General features: G+C 46.1%; 1 protein-coding gene across 1 annotated transcript in view; it reads right to left on the bottom strand.

The window, feature by feature from the left end:
* The window catches only part of LOC142591465 (uncharacterized), a 67,357-nt gene that overhangs the window by 28,290 nt on the left and 21,859 nt on the right, over positions 1–17,208 (bottom strand). Inside the window, exon 7 of the mRNA XM_075703792.1 lies at positions 138–300. Within this exon, the coding sequence (XP_075559907.1) occupies positions 138–300 (163 nt within the window). The remainder of the gene's footprint in view (positions 1–137; positions 301–17,208) is intronic.

Below are 17,208 nucleotides of genomic sequence, written 5' to 3'. Positions count from 1 at the left end.
TTTTACTGACATTTTAGCAAATTCACGTTGAAAAACACAAATTGACTCCAACGTGCATTTGCGGAAACAGCGACACAGTTATTGGACAGGAACGTTAATCCTCAATATTCACTTAAAAGACTGGCGGTTGTACTCACAAAAGTGTGGCCGTATTTCAAACTATACCGGATTGATTCTGGAATTGTGTAAATCATAGGCGGCATTATATAGCATTCGAATCCTGGAGTTTGAGCCTGAATCTCTTGTTCTGCATAAGATAGGTGAGCCAGGATCACCAGGACGGAGGGCAGGTAAACGTTCCTTGAAAAAAACAAAAAAAACACTATGAACATTTCACAAATGCTACGTGCAGAACGAAAGCTTGATCATCATTGGGACACAGTTGTCATCTAAAAAATGGCAGAGCGAAGGCGGAGACAATATTCTAATTCCCAAATCTCATGTTCCTTGCAACAACTCTCGTTCTTGAAACACTGACAACGTGTTAGTCAACGCTGCTTCTTAGCGTACATAAGCATTCGAACGTTAAACTCGCCAAATAATGTATGTTATCACAGCGCACGTAAACTGCTGAAACAAAATAACGTTCAGAGCATGCGCAGTGATGAAAACGCTATTTCTTTGCACACGTAATGCGTTTACTTTGGGTTGCAAGCGCTTAACTTATACTATCCATTGCTACTGTGTTCTTTGCCACCACTACTGCGTGAGATCTGATGGAGCTGTTTGCGCTCACCTACCGCACGCCCCCAAAACACCGTGCCCAAGCCCGAACGCAGAAGACAACACCAACGTCTCGAAGAAACAGCGTGGTAGCCGTCTTCTGCTAGAACTGCCCCTGGAGCATGGGCTTTTGCCTCAGACGGCTAGTAAGATCGTCGCCAAGCCAACCCCAATGGCAGAACCAGCGTATCTCATCGTGCTGCAGCAACCCAGGGAGCCAACGACCTTCCGCAAATCTGCATTTGAAGACCCGGATAACTGGCTGAAAACATATGAAAGGTTCACTGCATTGCATAACTGGAACACATACGACAAGCTTCGGCATGTGTACCTCTACTTAAAAGACAGCCAGAACATGGTTTAAGAACCGGGAATTAACCCTGACGACGTGGAACGTTGTCCACAACGGCTTCCTGCAGAAATTGGCGAGCGTCCTGCGCAAAGAGCGATCGCAAGGTCTACTGGAAACCCGCGTGCAGCTGCCGAACTAGAGCATTGCGATGTTTACGGAGGAGATGACTCGCCTCTTTCGACACGCAGACCGAGACATGCCAGAAGACAAAAAACTTGTCGTCCTGATGCGTGGTTTGAGGCAAGAGCCTTTTGCCGCATTGATACGCAACCCGGCTAAGACCGCTGTAGAATTTATTTCTGAGGCCACTACTACTGGGAAGACGCTCGACATGCGGACAAGGCAATATAACAGCCGACCGCTGACCACAAATTACACCAACGTTCAAGCACTCGGCAGTGACGACCTGCGGGAGACCCTCAGAGCGGTCAGTCGTGAGGAATTGCTGACGCTCACCCAAGGTCGCAACCTTAAAGTGGTTCAGCGATCGCTTGGATTTCTTGAGGTGCAACAACATCCACCACGGTCCCAGTCGGAAGCAATCAAGTACGCTGCTTTCGTCCGCCATCAAGGTTTTCCTCTGTGCTCGTGCCAGGGCCCCATGACGCCGCGATTCCTTCGACAGACGCCGCCACACCGCCCACCTGTCGGCTAGCGAAACACCCCGGAGGTTACAGACGTTTGGAGTGCCCCTGAATACCGTCTGGTCTGCTACCATTGCAGAGAAACGGGCAACATATACCGCAGGTGCCTGTACCGCAAAATGGGAGTACTAGGCTTCGCTGTTAACGATCCGCGCCTGCAGCGAGGGGCGCGCACTCGTAATATCGCCGACAACCTCACCGCCACTGAGTGGAGCCTTCGACAACACTCTTATTCACCGCCGCCAGGACGCTACATGGCGCCGCAACGCTGACATTACGCTGGCCCCGCCCGGGACCTGTCCATATGCCCCTATACAGAAAACTAAAAGCAGCAACCGATGGGGGTACGGTTGCTGTACTTGGAAATGCCGAAAACCATCAGCCGCCGACGATGACGGTTCACGATCCATTTCGAAGATGCAGCAACGACACGCCGTCTTCCCTAAGAAGCCTGCGAGCTAACAATACGCCGACAAAACACGACTTGACGAAGCCACATAGCAGCCACAAGTCGACGCGACGCAGCCGTGATCTGACGACAAGACTTAAATGGAACGGAAGGCAGAGAACACACCTCGACGTGCTTCTCCGCGGCCACGCAGTGACCGCCTTAGTGGACAAAGGAGCCGATTACTCCATCATCAGTGGATTATTCACATCTAACTTGAAGAACGGCAAGACTGCGTGGGACGGCCCTCATATTCTGACAGCTGGAGGACATCTCATAACATCAACGAGAACCTGCACGGCAATAATTACAGTCGATGAACGGACCTATCCTGCCACGTCCATTGTCTTCGAACAGTGCTGATGAGACTTAATTCTCGGCATAGACTTCCTGAACCAACACGTCGCAATGATCGACCTAAGTTTGAGGTCGATAACACTGACTGCAAATCAAGCAATACCGACGGAGACACCTTCCAGTCAGCGTGCTTTGAGTGCACTTGAGGACCAAGTCAGCCTCCTGCCTCGGTTCAGCATTATCATTTACGTCGGCACCCAAAGACCCGCAGACATAGAAGGCGTCATCGAAGGACGGAATCCTGCGTTTCTGTATCGATTATCGTCGGCTGTACAAGATGACGAAGGAAGAAGTACACCCCTTCCCAAGCATAGAGGACGCATTGGATCGGCTCTACAACGATAAATACTTCTGGTCGATGGATCTCAACTATGGCAACTGGCAAATTGAAATCGACGAGAAATATCGCGAAAAGACCGCCTTCGTGACGCCAGACGTCATCTACCAGTTCAAGATAAGGCCATTCGGGCTGTGCTCGGCGCCATCAACGTTCCAGGGTTTGATGGACACGGTGTTAGGATCGTGTGGCAGACCTCGGGCCCCATAACGTAAAACTATTCCAATATGTTTTTATTCCAGTCTCCTGACCTCGAATTCACTTAAACGCCGATGCAAGCATGAGTCGTTCACCCACAGGGTTGTCTCAACAGACCAATCAAACACCCTCTTCGTTCACAGGAGGCCACTTTTCTTTGCTTGAAAAACGAATAACTTTGCCTACACTGAGAGAAGCCGACTAGTGCGGTGGTGCAGAATCAGAATCAGAATCAGAAATTTATTATTAGAAGTTGGGTCACAATTACAAGTACTTGGTATGCAGAAGGAGGTCCCATAGTCAAAGACTGTATTCGGGACCTCCTGTACAAGAACGGTTATTGTAGTTAACATCTATTGTAGTTAACTTCGATCAATGTTTTTGCGCCGAATTTTTGTGCCACTTCTGAGAACCTGGTTTCGATCGACGCGTCGTATCACAAGGATTACGTGGATGCCCATTTTTTGCCGGTGGGTCCATTTTTCGCCTCTTTGCAAACTGTTTTCTGCGTGCCACTTAGAAAAGGTGCCAGCCCCTAACTCTCGCTGTAGGTCTAGGCCTCACGCGCAAGACGGAGTGTAGGCATGGCCTCCGGCTTAGCTGTTGAAGGCATGGAGATCACCTCGGAGGAAGATATCGGATGGATAACAGCCATCACTCGCCGAAGCAGACGCGCATTAGCCGCTGGCGGAAAATCCGTGGCTATAAAGGATACCAGCCATGGCGGGAAAGGTAGTCGCCGCACGGCCACCTCGCAGAACGTGCTTAAGCGCGTCGCTACCGCCTCTAGGATCCCGATGCTACCGAGGGATCACATCAAGATAATTGTCCGCCCCCGTGGCGGCCCCGACGTTAAAAAGTTCAGCCTGGTACATCTCTCCAGAGTGCTGGCCATGACGGCAGCCTTAGCGCCGGAAGACACGACGGAGGACACGTACTGTCCCAACGGCTGTCGAAACATTTTGGTGGTATCGACTCCGCGGGAAGAAAACGCGAGAGCTTACGCCAAGGTACGCAAGATTCATACGAGGGATGGACCCTTCGACGTGGCGGCCTACACTGCAGCAGGAGAAGATACATGTAAGGGTGTTGTTCGCGGTATCGACCTGAACATTAGCGACGCGGAACTGAAAACCCTTTTCGTCAATCACCGAAATCCGCGCCACGTCGAGGTACGTCGGGTCGAGCAAACTACAATGGTGGTGGTACTTTTTGAAGGACAAAGAGTGCCAAACCACGTTATTTGTGGTAACGTACTCATGCCCTGTTATCTCTACCGACGACAGATAGATGTGTGCTGCGGCTGTGGTGAAATCGGACAGATTCGACGTGTGTCCCAATCCGGCAAGTGTTAGAAAGTGTAGGGGCTGTGGAATCACTTCCCCACCTGAAGATCATCACTGTGATCCCAAGTGTGCTATTTGCGGTGGCGCACACCCAACTGGGGACCGAAAATGCAGTCGAAGTTTCCAGATGCCTTATATTGTGAGACAAAGGCGTCGAAGACGCCAACGACAGCAAGCACGCTATACACAGGTGGCCGACGACATTGAAGACAGCGACGATTCCCAGCGCAAAGGGATCATGAAAGAAAATGACACCAACTTGCGCTCTCGCACGAGAGGGCGCTCCAGCTCACGAGGGCGCTCCCGCTCCAGGGGGCGTTCTCGATCCAGAGGACAACCCAGCTCTGGAGAATCTTCTGGTGTCGACCCGCAACCCCGAGTACCTGGAGCAAGATCGAGGTCCCGTTCACAGTCGACCCCAAGAGCGACCTGGGCCGATCGAGTCAAGATCGGAGGCCTTGGGAAACCAGGACAACCGACAAGGGCAAGGTCTAGGAGTACTAATGGTAGGGCACAGCCGGAAGGTGAGTCTAATCCCCGAATATTGGCATTATAACCAGAAAATCGGAAATTAAGGCAAGAACTGTCTGAGCTCAGGGAGGCTTTCAAATCATTTAAAAAAAGGTCCGAAACACCCCGTAGTCGGACGGAGACAACGGCTCCAAAACCCTTGGCCGGCAAACCTAAACGTAAAGCCCCCCACCCTGTTCCCATTAGCGAAACAGAGGAAGAAGATTTAGAAACCTCTGAGGCAGAGGAGATGGGAGAGAGTGAGGCACCCCCGAAACACAAAAAAATCAGAATAGCCTCAAGGTTAGCCGAAATCGACAGGACACTGGCGAAAATCATGGAGCTAATCACTAATCTAGATGCTCGAGTGGGTCAACTAGAAAGGCCCAAAGTTAAGGCAAAGGCAAGCGCAGAGGCTGCATCGGCAGTCCACGGAAGCACAAACGGTAGCCAGAGCACGGACTCTAAGGGTTCGGGTAATCAACCAATGGTATCATAATGGCTTCAAACGACAAGAATAACATTAAAATATGGCAGTGTAATTGTGCGAGTTTCCGAAGGCGCAAGGCTCCCCTGCAGCAGCTAATTAGATCGGCAAAAGTTAAGCCGCACGTTGTTCTCTTACAGGTAACACTAGCTAAACAGCATCTCTCTCTACCGGGTTACAACTCCGAAACCTTGACCATTTCAGGGGGTCGGGAAATAGCGACTTTGGTTCGAAAGGGTACCTCCTATGAAACTCATGAGCTTCCCAAGTACAAGGTTGGTCTAGAAGCACAAATGATCGAACTCATCCTGAAGAACAAAAAAGCAGCTAACGTGTATATAGCTAACGTTTATAGCTCTCCGCAAGGTAGCAAAGGGGATTTTAAGACCCTATTGGGCCGCATTTCCAGTAAGGCAGATACAGCCCCACTCGTAGTGGCTGGGGACTTCAACGCTCCCAACAAAGAATGGGGCTATGGTCATCAGAGCGTCAAGGGTACTAATTTAGCAACCACGGCAAGTGAAATAAAATTTGCTCTTATTACAGATGCTAACTTCCCCACGAGAACTGGTACCTCCACTACCAGAGATACAACCCCGGATCTAGCATTCCTTCGGGAAATTGAAGGGTCATGGGACAATCTGCAGGAAAATTTAGGAAGTGATCATTACATAATTGAAGTCATCTTACAGACGCAACCACCACCACTAAGGAAATATGAGTGCGTGGACTGGGATCTGTTTCGTAAGTTGCGTAAGGAAACCAGCATAGATGACGAATCTTATGAGGAGCTTTTAGATCAACAGAAGGCAACGATTAACAAAGCTACTAAAGCAGTCTCAACTGAAATCGAAGCCCTAAAAATGGACTCCAAGCTAGCTCACATGCTGGAAGCGAAAAATTCCCTTCTAACCAGACGGAAGAGTCACAGACTCAATAGAAGTCTTAGAGCCAAGATCGCCCAAGTTAATCGTGATATCGAAACATACGCGGCTCAACTTTTACGTCAACAATGGGACGAAACTTGCTCAGAAACAGACAGTAGACTGCGCAGAGGACGCAAATGGAACCTATTGAAGTGCCTACTTATTGACAAGCTCTCCAGAGGTACTACAAACCTCGCCATAAACAGACTCGTCAATAAACAGATAGCTATAGGGCGGACAGCAAGAGAGGTCGCAAACGACCTCGCACACATATACCTGCCACTTAAAAATGAATACGACAACGAAGAAGAAATAAGCGAACCTTACTCCGGAATATCGCAACCGGACTTGGACAGTGACTTCACTGCAGCTGAGATAAGGCATGTACTTTTTAATTTAAATGGGAGATCTGCCCCGGGTCCGGATGGCATCACAAATAAACTTTTGCGAAACCTGGACGATGATGCCATAGACATATTCACGGTCAAAATTAATAGTCACTGGAGATCCGGCACTGTCCCACCGGAATGGAAGGATGCCAAGGTGATGTTTATACTGAAACCCGGCAAACCACTAACAAAGGAGAACCTCAGGCCCATATCACTTACATCCTGTATTGGCAAAGTAGCCAAACATGCTCTTCATAACTAGATAATAGAACACATAGAAAACCAGGACCTTTTCAGGCACAATGTCATAGGCTTTCGGAAGGCATTATCCACACAGGACGCCATGCTCATGATCAAACGGGCTATTCTTGACCACCCTAGCAGGGTCGTAAAGGGCCTCCTGGGTCTGGATCTTATCAAAGAATTTGATACGGTTGCACATTAACATATCCTACATGAAATCTCAACCTTGAACCTGGGAAGCAATTTTTACAATTATGTGAGGTCCTTTCTAGCTAATCGGACAGCTCGGGTCAGACTCGGGATAGTCACAGGCGGTCCATACAATTTAGGAAACAACGGCACACCACAAGGTTCAGTATTGTCCTCACTCCTCTATAACATTGCCATGCACAGGCTTTCGGAGGAATTGTCCAAAATCCCCAGCTTGGGGGACGTCATATACGCTGACGATATCACAGTGTGGGTCCCAAGGGGGTCACTCGCAGCACTAGAGCAGACACTACAGGCAGCGGTACACACCACAGAATCCTTCCTCAAGGGCACCGGACTCAGGCTATCACCTAGTAAATCTCAGTTGCTGCTCTTTAGACAGGGGAGACAAGGTGTTAGAAACCTTGCGCCTTTAGAAACTCCGCCAATTAAAATCACAGACAACACAGGACGGGTCATACCCAGAGTAGAGAAAATTAAAATTCTGGGTCTTCTCATTGACGCAAGGAGCCGTAACGCTACGGCCCTGAACCGTCTCACAGGTCAGGCCAACAGTACTTTAAAGCTCCTGGGTAGGGTCTCAAATCGAAATGCAGGCCTCGAGGAGGACAATCTCATCAGAGCATATCATGCATTTTTCATCAGTCATGTGACGTACATTGCATCATACCTGAACTGGGGGAAAGGAGAGAAGGCTAAGCTAAACGCACTTATACCCTCCGGACTCAAAAGGGCTCTGGGACTCGCGCACGGAACGAGTACCGAACTCCTCAACAAGTTAGGACTTCATAACACTATAGATGAGCTCATTGAGGCACATTCGATGTCACAAATTGCAAGACTCTCCAACACTAAGCCAGGGTGAAAAATTCTAGGTGAAGCCGGAATACTTCCTCGAGGAGGAGACGTCTCTAAGTTCAAAATACCCAAGGAGGTGGAGACACAATTAGTTGTAGACCCCATACCAAGAAATATTCATCCTGTCCACAACAAGGGCAGAAGGGACGCCAGGGCCAAATGCATTCTGGGTAAAGTGCACCAACAACACAGCTCAGCTCTTTTTGTCGATGCAACTAGTTATGGATCGGGCAACCGCTACGCTATTGCCGTTGTCGATGAGAGCGGTAAATTAATAAGCGCGGCGTCACTAAGAACGAGCTCCATTCATGCCGCCGAAGAACCAAGCGTAGCACTTGCAATTACAATGAGGAAGGCTCCACGATTTTCTCCGATTCCCGTGCAGCTATTAGGAATTACTCAGCCGGCTTCGTCTCAGTGGAAGCACACAAGTTACTTATACACAGTATTAATACTCATAATTACGACCAACTGGATAGCTCACACCTAGTCTGGTTTCCGGCTCATCAGGGCCACTCGGTCAGCCCCAATGGCTGCAATCCTAATGAGCAAGCTCACTCTGCTGTGCGAGATCTCACATGCCGCACGTCAGATCAGGAACTGCTCCAGGATGACAGCGGCTCCTACAAAGACCCACTTACTACTTTTCACGAGATCACCTCACACTATAGGGACGGCAGCATGTCTTTTCCTCCCCCCCATCAGAAGCTCAACCGAGCTCAGACAGTCACATTAAGAATGATTCAAACTTAATCTTATCCCACACCTTTCGTGCTTAACAAAATTGACCAGGATTATCGCGCGGAATGTAAAAGTTGTGGACACACTCCATGTTTATTTGATCATATGTTCTGGCTGTGCCCCAACCAAAGCGCTTCGGATCTCAACAGTGAGGAGGACTGGAGTCGACGCATATCCAGCGAAGTCCTCCCAGATCAACTCCTGGCCGTACGGAGAGCTCACGACCTCGGGAAAGCCATTGGCCTACCGGTGCCTACGTGGACGGAGCCACCAAATTAGCCTCTGGGCTTGTGCCCTCGGATCCTAGTTTCTCTGAACTAAAATAAAGTTCTTGCCATACCATGCCATGCCTACACTGAGCGGCTTATCTTATCTAATTGGCTCAGATGAGGCGAGGAGTACGCGCAAGTGGAGGTGGATTCGATGGGGCCGAGCCAGTGCACTGAAAATCCATAACCAGATGAAGAGGGTGGTGCCAGCGTCTTTGATTGGTCCGCTTTCCCCTACTTAGCTTACGGTGGATCGTCGAAAATCGCGGCGGCATGCAACGGAAGCTTAAAAATAACGTTAAACGGATCCATAGCAAAGAATAGTTGGCAGAAGGAGGTCGTAAACGCGCCGAAAGTGCTCGAAAACGTTACGCGGCCACGCAAGAAGTTTCATTACACACAAATAAACCCATGCTTTCCGGCAGGTGCGAGTACCCAGTGCCTCAGTGATCGGCGGCAGCCATTTTTTATTCCTTTCGGAACTGGACAGCCTGCGGCTGTTCAGAAGAAAATTCAGTTTTGTTCGGCATAATAATGCACCTTTAATATACCGTCACACGTCACTTTGACGCAGTGAGTTTTTGTGGTTTTGTGACGTCGCGTGACAGGCAGGTGAAGTGGGTGCAGCCCGAATATTTTGACCAATAGCCGAGGGCTAATGGCGAAAAGGCGTCGAATCAGAAGGAACAATTTTTTTATCAGCCAAATCATGCATATTCAGTGTGCACACGTCATATCAGATGGCGAGCTATCGCGGTTTTGTGACGTCGCGTGACAGACAGGTAAAGTAGGGGTGGTCCAAAAATGTTTTTCACCAATCGCGGAGGGCTGATTGTAGAATTGGAATAGAAAAGTTTGTAATAGATTTACGTTATAGCGCCCCTGTCTTGTTTACTTAGATGACATCGTGATCTTCACGAGAAATTTCGACGATCACCTTAGGCGGCTTAGGACAGCATTAGAGGCTTTCAAGTCATCAGGGACAGCATTAGAGGCTTTCAAGTCATCAGGGCTCACTCTGAAGCTGGAAAAGTTCTGCTTCTCTTATGATGAGCTTCTCTTCCTCGGCCACGTCATCAGCAAATATGGAGTCCGCCCCAACCCGGAGAAGACAGCTGCCATCGCAAAGTTCCAGCTGCCCATCGACAAAAAGGCAGTCAATACATGCCTTAGCATGTGTGCCTAATCAGACGCTTTGTCAAGGACTTCTCATGCATCGCTGAGCCGCTGATACATCTAACTAAATGTTAAGTCCAGTTTAAGTGGGAAACGCCACAGGCCGACGCATTTTAAGAACTCAAACGACGCATGCATTCGCCACCGGTACTTGTACGCCGCGACGATGACGCCGATTCAGAAATACCCACTGACGCCAGTAGCCTAAGCCTTGATGCCGTTCTAGTGTGCAGGAAAGACGGACTTGAACGGGTGATAGCTTATACTAGCCGGTCACCTGTTTAAAGCGGAAGACAATTATTCTACGACCGAAAACGACGCCTCGTCAGGATTTGGACTATAGCAAAATTCCACCCTTAACTAAATGGCAGGCCATTCAAAGTAGTCACCGAGCATCACGCGTTTTGTTGGCTAGCTAATTTAAAGACCCTTTAGAATGCCTGGTGCGATGGAGCTCAGACTGCAAGAATATGACATCACTCCTATATTCAAGTCCGGACGAAAGCACTATGATGCCTGTTTATCACGGCCCTCTATTTATCGCCTCCGCAAGACAACGAGGATGACGATACCTTCCTTGATATAATAAGCAGGAACAGACGTGGAGCTAAAACGCTTCGTCGAGTATTTGGAAGGGCACACCGACGTTGTCTCTAGGCCAATTATGCGAGAATTATCTTCGTTTTTGCTTCAAAATCAGTTACTCGGAAAGACGTTCTCGCGAGTTCGCGCCAACTGCGCCCTTGTTCCCTCATCACTGCGTCCAAAAGTACAGCACGCCCTACATGGCGATCCGACCGCTAGGAAATCTCAGATTGTCCAGGAGGCTATGGAGCATATACAGGAAAGATATTACTGGCCACGTCTGACTGCCGACCTCACCGTTCATGTCAATTCCAGACGGCCAATGACGCAAGACACCACCTACAAGGCTGGTGGGATTACTACAGCCGATCAAGCCTACTTGCACACCGTTTCGGCAGATCTGGTGTGATTTTCTCGGGTCGTTCCCGATGTCGACTTCTAGAAACAAGTGAGGCCGCCGACTACCTTACCCGCTACGTCGAAACGTAAGCTCTGCCGAAAGGTAGTGCGGCCATTGTAGCAAATTTTTTCGCAGAGAACATCCTGCCGCGACATGGTGCGCCAGAAGTCCTCATTACTGGCAGAGGAACGGCTTTTACTGCTGATCTTGATGAACGCATCCTGCAGTAAAGCCAGACGAGTCACCGGAGGACCACTGTGTGCCCACCACCCTCAGACGGATTGCCTAATGGAACGACTGAACAAGACGCTGCGGACATGTTAGCACTGCACGTCGACGCCAAACGCAACACGTGGGAAGCCGTGCTTCAGTATGTCATCTTTGCTTACGTTATTTCAGTGCACAAAAGAACACAAATCACGCTGTTCAAGATGGTTTACAGAAGGAACCCGACTACTACTCTCGACGCCATGCTGCCGCAAGTCGCCAACTTTGAAAATATTAACGTCACCGCCTATCTCTAAGGCGCTAAAGAAGGATGAGAGCTCGCCGGCCTACGCATGAAGAACGAGCAGCAGGCCGACAGCTGGCACAACCATGTTTGACGGTGATACGTAGAATACCAACCCGGCGGCCGTGTTTGGGTTTGGACCTTGATACGCAGACGAGGACTCAGTGAGAGACTGTTGTGATGCTATTTCAGACTCTACAAGATCATCTGACTCATTGGCGCATTTCAGTATGAGGTCATGCCCGACGGCAGTTAGCTATCACAGCGGTGTCACTCAAAACCTTAAATAGTCCATGTTGTGCGACTGAAGCTGTTATTCCAGCGCTAACGAACTTTTGGACTTTGCAAAGACGAGTTTCAGACTTTCTTTTTTTTTACTGCATTATTTTGGACTTTGTTTTCTTGTTTGATTATTATGTTTGTTTAATACGTGTCATTTTGTTCTTCGCAGTCGTGTTTGTAGCATCGAGGCGATGGTTTTTGAGAGGGATACATTGACCCGCGTACTTGATCTTTATTGGGTCGCGTTTATCTTTATCGGCTTTTCACCGTCTAACAAATGTTATCGCTCAGTGCGGGACGCACCCGTATGTATCGCAAATTTCTCGAATGTTATCGATGTCTGTTGTCACCAAAGCTTGTGTAATCACATCGTGTGCGCGACGTGAATTGTGCAGAATTTTCTGGAAGACACATGGGAAACAGCGATTACTCTAGAACCTTCCATCACCTATGCATGAAAGCCGACGCCCTTGACCTGCAGATCAGATTTACGACAATCGCCAACATTGCCGCTATCGTTGTGCTTTAAGTGTGACTTGCTTTTGTGGGCACAGGTTCGCCAAATAAATGGTAGTTCCCTTATTCACAGTATTGCTGCTGTGTTCCTTGCCATCACCACTACGTGACAGTGTTATTTTGAGCACGAATTACAAGGCCTGAGCAAATTTCTTGACAGAGTCAGCAGGGCGAAACTGTATTCGAGTTTCGTAAACATGCAGTTGGCAGCACTTGATAACGAACGTGTGAATGTGAGGCGGATGCCTTCTGGAGACATCACAGTCATCTGTGTTTCTTTTATTGTCGCATGCCAGGCCTCGGCGATTTACATAAACGGTAGCTTACGAAATTGTTATAGGAATTTTTGAATACCCCTCTCATGTTAGCCAAATAAGATATAACACTAGAATTCTCAATATTTACTGATTTAAAATTACTGATGAGTGGAGGTTTTCAAGTTTTCATAAAAGGCTGGTCGCCTACCTACGCAGTGGGCTGTACTTCTTTGCCGCTTAGTCTCGTGAATCGGGGCAGATTCCAAGCAGAACGCACTTATCGCATATTTATCCAACAGTCTCATATCACTACTACAGGTTGCAATAGTGATAGATTCTGGACGAATGCGACAATGGGAGTGCAACCTTTCAGACATAGCGACCAAACGTAATGATGCTGTTTTAAAATTGACTGTGTCGAAAACTGGAATGCGATACTTATGAAAATTTCGGCGATATTACGTTCGTTTTTACGTGCTGTCCGAAGCTACTATAATTTGAGAAACAAAACCTTGCTTTGTACGTACCGCACAATCTCTACAGCATGATACCGACGAAGATGACAATAGACGCACAGTTAATGCGTAAATTTTGCGCCCTCTTAAATGTTCCGTCAGCTATTGCATGTTTTTCTTGAAGGTTTTCAAAATCGTAAATTGAGCCAATGACATAAACGCATCCTACAATTACCTTTCTTTCACTGTTCCTTTCGGACGCGCACCAGAAAATGTTGCATGCTCATTCAGCTTCTGCTGAGCGAAAGTTCAGCGAAGGCAGGATAGGAAACGCAAAATTGTGCAATAGAAAAATTTTGTGCCTTGAAACACCCCTGTAAGGCTGTCATGCATATTTTTGCGTGCATCCCCGTCATTGTTGTTTAGCACATTTCTGCTGGTTAAATTCGAAACTCAGATGTCTTAAGAAATGATCGATTACGTGTTGTCTTCTTATTTGAACTCTACAGTAATTTGCATCATAAATAATTATTTGGTGTACACTCAAGCCATTACTACTGATGTGCTTGATGTACTTCATTGCGATGAAGTTGAAGGTATTATAACATTTCCTACGAAAGTTACGGACACTTTAAAGACCATAATTGACATGTTTAACTTCAACGCTCAGGAATCTTTTCCTGGTGCAATAACCGCAATTATAAATTATCGGATGCCTATCTTTTCCATTCTACCAAATCAGGCAGCTCGACTAACCATGAATAAGCTAATTAAAGTGTATAGTAAGATTGACGATGGAAGCCTATGCAAATGTAGAAGCAGATGGCGTTTGTAACTCGCATGATCCGCTGTTATCTCACCTAAAGAATTCACAGAACAATGCTTTTCATAACGACGCTTTGAAGAAATGTACGAATTCAAGGAATCTATGGACACTACCAGCACTCTACAGAATAAGAAACCAAAAATTAATCAAATGCTTGCCCCTTTCACAAAACAGCATATCCAGAACCTATTCGTGAATGCGAGTAAGTGCAAAATAAGCTGGGAACTCACATCAAAGAAGCGCGGAATCAGCTTTACCTAAACAAGTTCTTAAAATAAAGCTAAAAAACCTAGACCATAATTTATTACTTATTAGGTACCAAAAGCAAAACTTCACCAATATTCCTCAATATTCACTGCGTTGACTTCACAGAAAATAATTACAAAACAAATTTATAGCACGTCTCTTTACATCTGCATGAACAAACTGCTCTGATATTAGTGATGGGGATCTTATATATTAATTAAGCTCCACCAACTCAAGCTGAGTTTTCTTAGCTCCTTGTAGCAAAATTGAAAAATTGAAATCGCTTTTTTCCCTTCGCAACGCCGACGCATTGAAGTCATCGATATTGTCATTTGGGCTATTAAGGGAATATCTGAAGTCATTGTTAACCTCGCACTCATAATATCGACAGTAGGCATACCACGCGAATTTTGACTGATGAACCTAAGGTAACTCGTGTCTGAGAGATATTTAAAAGTGGCGGAATTAGCGAAAACACTTATCACATACGATCTCAGTCCAATCAGTTTTTGCTAAAGTCGTCGAGAAGCCTATAAGCACTAACATCATTAATTACGTTGTCATGTACAAAATCTATGCTTATCATGAATTTGGGCTTCTTAGAAGCCATGTAATGGTGCTTCATCTACAAGAAGACGCTCCATGATGAATATAGAAAATAATTTTTTCCTATTACAAATATTCTTATATATTCACAAGGCATCTGACTCCATCAGTCATGACATTCGTTTCGGAAAGATGTATCAGTATGAAATTACAGGATTATCGCTGCACTTACTGAGTAGTTATCTCAACGAGACAATTCAGCACATTGCTGTAAATAATATTTATCTGATCCTGGGCACGTAGTTGCAGCTGTTGCGCAGGAATCACTTTTGAGTACAGTCCTGCTATTACTCTGCGAAATGAAATAGTTAGCATACCTCACGCCAATGACATAATTTTTACAGACTACACAAAGCTCTCCCTAACCGTGCACAACCTATGTGTCCATATTAAAAAAATGAAGAAAAGCTTTTGTACAAAAATGAGGAACATCAAGGGTGGTTCTCTGACACAAAAATGCCAAATACACAATTTGCAGGTACATAATAAAGAAGTAATAGTCGTAATATTTGATAAATTTTGACAACGCTATTTTCCTACATTGCACACATAATTATAACACTAAAAAGAAAGCGGACACAGGTCACAATATGTTCAAGATGTATGAAATACGGCAGTACTTTACATATGACCGGAACTCGGCCATTGGTTTTTCTCGATTTAAAAATAATAATTCAGCGACCATGGAAATTGAAATTGTTGAGCAGTTACACTTTTGTGTGCTTGTCCAATATACCAGGGTTCTCATTAAACAAATTCATAATTCCATAATTTATAGCTCTTTTTTCACGAGCTCTTTTCTTTCTTTTTTCATGATCGTGCACTTTCTACAACTATGCTCGTTTTATTCAAGTCATGGCGATTGTTCCTGCTTAGGAACTGACGAGAAAAAACACTGCAGTGTCATAGTATTTAGCTGGACACAGCAACACTGAGAGCCTAATTTTCCGAAGAAGGCAGAAATGTGTAATTTTAGGCTTTAACATAAAGGCCGACCTATCCATCTGATCTGCAGTGTTGAGCAGTTTAATTTTTAGGTAAAGCATAAAGTTTATCCATATAACTTATAATACCCATTCTGCACACCAACACGCAAAAATTGAGTTTGGAATAAATTGGAGCAAACTACAATTTCATCTTTAGCCTAGTTGGTAGGAAATAACGTAAACAGTTAAGCATGTTGGGGACTTGCGACTTTTATTCTGGCGTTTACATGCCATGGCCAGCTTAAGTCCCTTAAGAAAACGGACGTCTAAAAATAAATAATTAAGAAGATAAATTAATAAGTCATTGTAATTATGTTTTCCTGAGTAATCAATTATATTTTTCTTACGAGATAATGACTTTCATTTTTTGCACTGCCTTTTAGTTTGAGAGACGAGACGCATAAGTGCTCAGAACCTGTTGTTTCATGTCTCTTCGAGCTCCTCCAAGTTAGCCCAAGAGGAGGAGACGCTTGCGGTCATCGGCAGGCAAATATAGCTTACCAGTATTAAGAATATTATTATCATTCCAATACACTAAGAATAATAGGGGCCTAATGCATATCCTGGGGCTGACCATATTTACCTGGGCTACTGTCAGAATGAACAAAATCGACACAAACATATTGCAGTCGATTGCGCAGATAACTACGGATGAGGTTCTCTGCCAAAACGGCAAGTTGGGCCAGTTAGTTGGGATTCATTGTAGGGTTTGTTGCAGCTCAACGCAAGACAAGGACAACAGAAGGTATAAAACGAAGGCACGGCGCTGTGTCGTCGTTTTTCACCTTATCTTGCCCTTTTCTTGTGTTGCCCCGTAACACACTTTACTAAGGTTCGGTGCTTTTCCTTCAAACCGTTCCCTTCAAGCTTCTGTGGGAAATTATCGCGTTTTAATGTGTCAAATGCCATTTAAAAACTTTTACGTATATATTACAACTGTAAATAACCTTTTTCAATGTTTCTGATAGCTTGATTTTAATTTCCCACTAAGGACGTTTTTCTTGACTTGCCCTATTCTTGGCTAGTAAGAAACATAATAAGTTAATGTGCAAATCCATTTAAGAAACGTTAGAGAGAAGTGATAGCAGAGATACTGATGTGTAGTGAAGCAATTCGTTGTGTTGTACACCTTTATGAAGTTACGCGAGAAATTTTTAGGCTTTTGGCGTAGACAGCTGATGAAATAATTACGTTGAAGATATAGTTCAGTGGCACGGTAATTTCATACGCAACAGCCATATTCGGTGAAAATTTTGTGGGATCTTTTACGGCTGCTAACTTGCTTCCAAGATATTTCAGTATAGATGCGATTTTATCTTAAGAT

Source organism: Dermacentor variabilis, chromosome 8, assembly GCF_050947875.1.
Source record: "Dermacentor variabilis isolate Ectoservices chromosome 8, ASM5094787v1, whole genome shotgun sequence".
NCBI lineage: Eukaryota > Metazoa > Arthropoda > Arachnida > Ixodida > Ixodidae > Dermacentor > Dermacentor variabilis.
Note: the sequence above shows the minus strand (reverse complement) of the source record. Positions and strands in the feature narration are given on the sequence as shown.